Genomic DNA, 3,100 nt, shown 5'->3' on the forward strand with positions numbered 1-3,100 from the left:
CAAGTTCATCAGCAGGGAGCTAGATAGGAAATGGAGCAGCCAGCACCCAAACTGGCACTATCTTGGGATGCTAGCAGCAGCTTAACCTGCTGTGCCATACCACCAGCCCCCATGGTCTTGCTCTTAGCTCACTCAGTCCATTTCTGCTAGAATGGGAAGGTAAGGACTTTCTCTGAAATTGCTTTCTCTTACCACTGCCTTTGGTAGGTAAGAGAGAGCCACATCTAGAATTGGGGGGGAGGTGGTTCTTCTAGGTAACAGAATTTCAAGAGAAGGCAGATTGTTTTGGATCTGAGATCAAACTCTGTATACAGTAAATTGTAAGCTTTTGAAGACGCTTTTATGTATGTCATTTGTGATAGGCAGTTTTGCTGCATGTTGGATTTAAGCCATGATATATGATCTTCCTTGTGTTTCTGGCCCCAGATTGCATCAATGTCAGGCACTTTCTACGGGTGAGGCCTGTTGCTGAGAGTTTTGGATCATATTCAGCCTTTCGAAGTGCTCTCTCGCTAATGTTTTGTCCTTCAAAGGGACCAACAGTGTGGGTGGGGAAGCGTGAGGCTTGGGGGGAGGGAGGGAGTGCAGGGATGATCTTGAAGATATCCTTCTCAGAGAAAGAGCTCCGAACTCGGTGCCTTCCCTCCTCTTTCAAGTACCCGATGTTCTTATTGTCCTATTCTCAGTCTGGTAATTTTGCCCTGTTGCCCCTCAGCAAGAGGCAGTTTTAGAGATAAAACAGCCTTTGCTTTAGTTGCCCGAAGTTATTCTCTTTTAAACTCCCAAAGAGTGTCTCAGTGACGCTGTCTGTGCACGCACTGCCCAAACCCATCAGAGTTATGGAGTTTGTCCTTTCTCCAAGTGTTCTAGAGCATGCTCTTTTCTCTGATTGACATTCTGGGTATCAAAGACTGATTTTCTTTTCTTTTCTTTTCTTTTTTTTTATTATTTAAGACCTTTATTAGCAGGTGCTTGCAGTTTGTTGACTTTTTTGAAAAAATCAAGTTGTAAACTTTTATTACAAATTAAAAATGAAGTTCTTAAAAATCTCAACTTGACCAGATATGAAACAATTTAAAAACCTTTAAAGGTGTATTGAGAAAAACCAGGCTTTTTTAAAAAACACGTTTGTCGTTACCAAAAAGAGACATCTTTAGGTAAAAATAATAAAAACCCCATGCTGCATAGATAATGCAGATAGTTCTAGTAATCTGGTCAACGGGCAAAAAGCAAGCACTTAAGGTCTTCAGCTCCAATCTTTTGTTCATTTCTTATTGCTGGAATTTCATATTCATTTCTTCTTGTTGGATGACTAAACCGGATGATGGTAGAGATGTTAAGCCGGCATTTACTCAGCCCCGCCCTGCTCAGCCTCGGGAGCGGACGAATTCTCAGCTGGTGGATCGGCTGCTTTTGTCTCTTTGCCATCTTGTGGTTTAGGGTTATCTGGGCGTCTGCGTCGGTAATTGAAGTTGCGGCGGTACCGACGCTGAGGTGGCTGCTGACCCTGGGTCTCATCTCCTTGGTTTTCCTTATCTTCTTCATTGCCGTCCTCTCTAGGCTGTCTTTGGCGAGGAGGACCTCTGCGGAATCGTGGTCTATAACCCCGATACATATTCTGTCTCACTGGTCTACCTTGTTCTCCTGCACCCTGGTTGTCAGCACCTTCCATCACTTCTCCCTGCACAGGAGGGTTGGAATACTGTGGTCGACGCCCATAGGGTCTCCGCATGTAGTAAGGTGGGAACCTTCGCCTGCGGCAGGGCCGGCGTTGTTGGGCCTGGCCTTCGGGAGCGCTCTCCGACCCCTCATTCTTTTCCCCACTCTCACTGTTCTGGTAATTGCGTGGAGGACCCCTACGACGTGGGTAGCGTCTATAGTGGTTACGGTCTGCTGCATATTTACTGCCTTGCACTGGAACTCCACCAGGACCTGTAACATTTGCTGCCTCCGCACCCTTTTCTCCTTCAACAACATCAAACTCCACAGTCGCTCCATCTCCTACACTGCGAAGGTACTTCCTGGGGTTATTCTTCTTTATGGCAGTCTGGTGTACAAATACGTCTTCCTTGGTGTCATTCCTGTTGATGAAACCATATCCGTTCCTTACATTGAACCATTTTACTGTTCCCAAAACCTTCGTTGCGATGACCTTCTTGTCCCCGCCGGCGGGCGCCGCCGATGTGAGGCCGCCCGGGCCACCGCTCCCTGCGCCGCTGCCCGTGGTGCCGGGCTTGGTTTCGGCGGCGCTGAGGGCGGGGGCGGCGGCGGGGGCGGCGGGCGGCTGCTGGGTCTCGGTCTCGCTGCTCATGGTTGCGGTGATGGTGACTGGGGCCGGCTGCAGCAGCTGCGGCTCCTCCCGGGGTGTGATGGTAACTAGGCCGGCGGCGGCGGTGGGGCTGCTCAGGGCTCTCTGGGGTCCGCTCTCCGCTCCCGCTACCGATCGAACTCTCAAAGACTGATTTTCATTCAACAACCCCTATGATACCCCTGACACTGAGTTGAGAGCGTTCCCAGCGCTCTCTTCACATTGCTTATAAATAAACGCTGTGAGTTTCGCAGTCCTGTTCAGATCACCACATGATGACTTGGAGAGTCATTTATGTTTTTGCATGGCTATCCTCCAGCTCTGACTAAATTAGGAAGACAATCCCATCTTCTTGACTCAAGAAGAGGTAGTCTGGGGCCGGCGCTGTGCTGTAGTGGGTAAAACCGCTGCCTGCAGTGCCGGCATTCAGTATGGGTGCTGGTTCCGGTCCCGACTGCTCCATTTCCCATCCAGCTCTCTGCTATGGCCTGGGAAAGCAGCAGAAGATGGCCCGAGTCCTTGGGCCCCTGCACCTATGTGGTAAGACCGGGAGGAAGCTCCTGGCTCCTGGTTTCGGATCGGCACAGCTCTGGTCGTTGTGGTCATCTGGGGAGTGAACCAGCGGATGGAAGACCTTTCTCTCTCTCTCTCTGCCTCTCTCTCTCTCTCTCTCTGTGTGTGTGTGTGTGTAACTCTGACTTCCAAATAAATACATAAATCTTGAAGAAGAAAAAGAAGAAGAAGAAGAAGAAGAAGAAGAAGAAGAAGAAAAAGAAGAAGAAGAAGAAGAAG

The 3,100-nt window shown here is 49.2% G+C and overlaps 1 protein-coding gene across 1 annotated transcript; it reads right to left on the reverse strand.

Annotated features, from left to right (window-relative positions):
• Positions 1-1,167: 1,167 nt before the first annotated feature.
• Positions 1,168-2,326, reverse strand: LOC133774129 (Y-box-binding protein 1-like). The gene has a single exon (XM_062211739.1). It carries the CDS (start codon positions 2,309-2,311, stop codon positions 1,349-1,351), a length of 963 nt encoding a protein of 320 aa, XP_062067723.1. The 5' UTR covers positions 2,312-2,326; the 3' UTR covers positions 1,168-1,348.
• Between the last annotated feature and the right edge of the window lie 774 nt (positions 2,327-3,100).

Source organism: Lepus europaeus, chromosome 15 (genome assembly GCF_033115175.1).
Source record: "Lepus europaeus isolate LE1 chromosome 15, mLepTim1.pri, whole genome shotgun sequence".
Taxonomy (NCBI): Eukaryota; Metazoa; Chordata; class Mammalia; order Lagomorpha; family Leporidae; genus Lepus; species Lepus europaeus.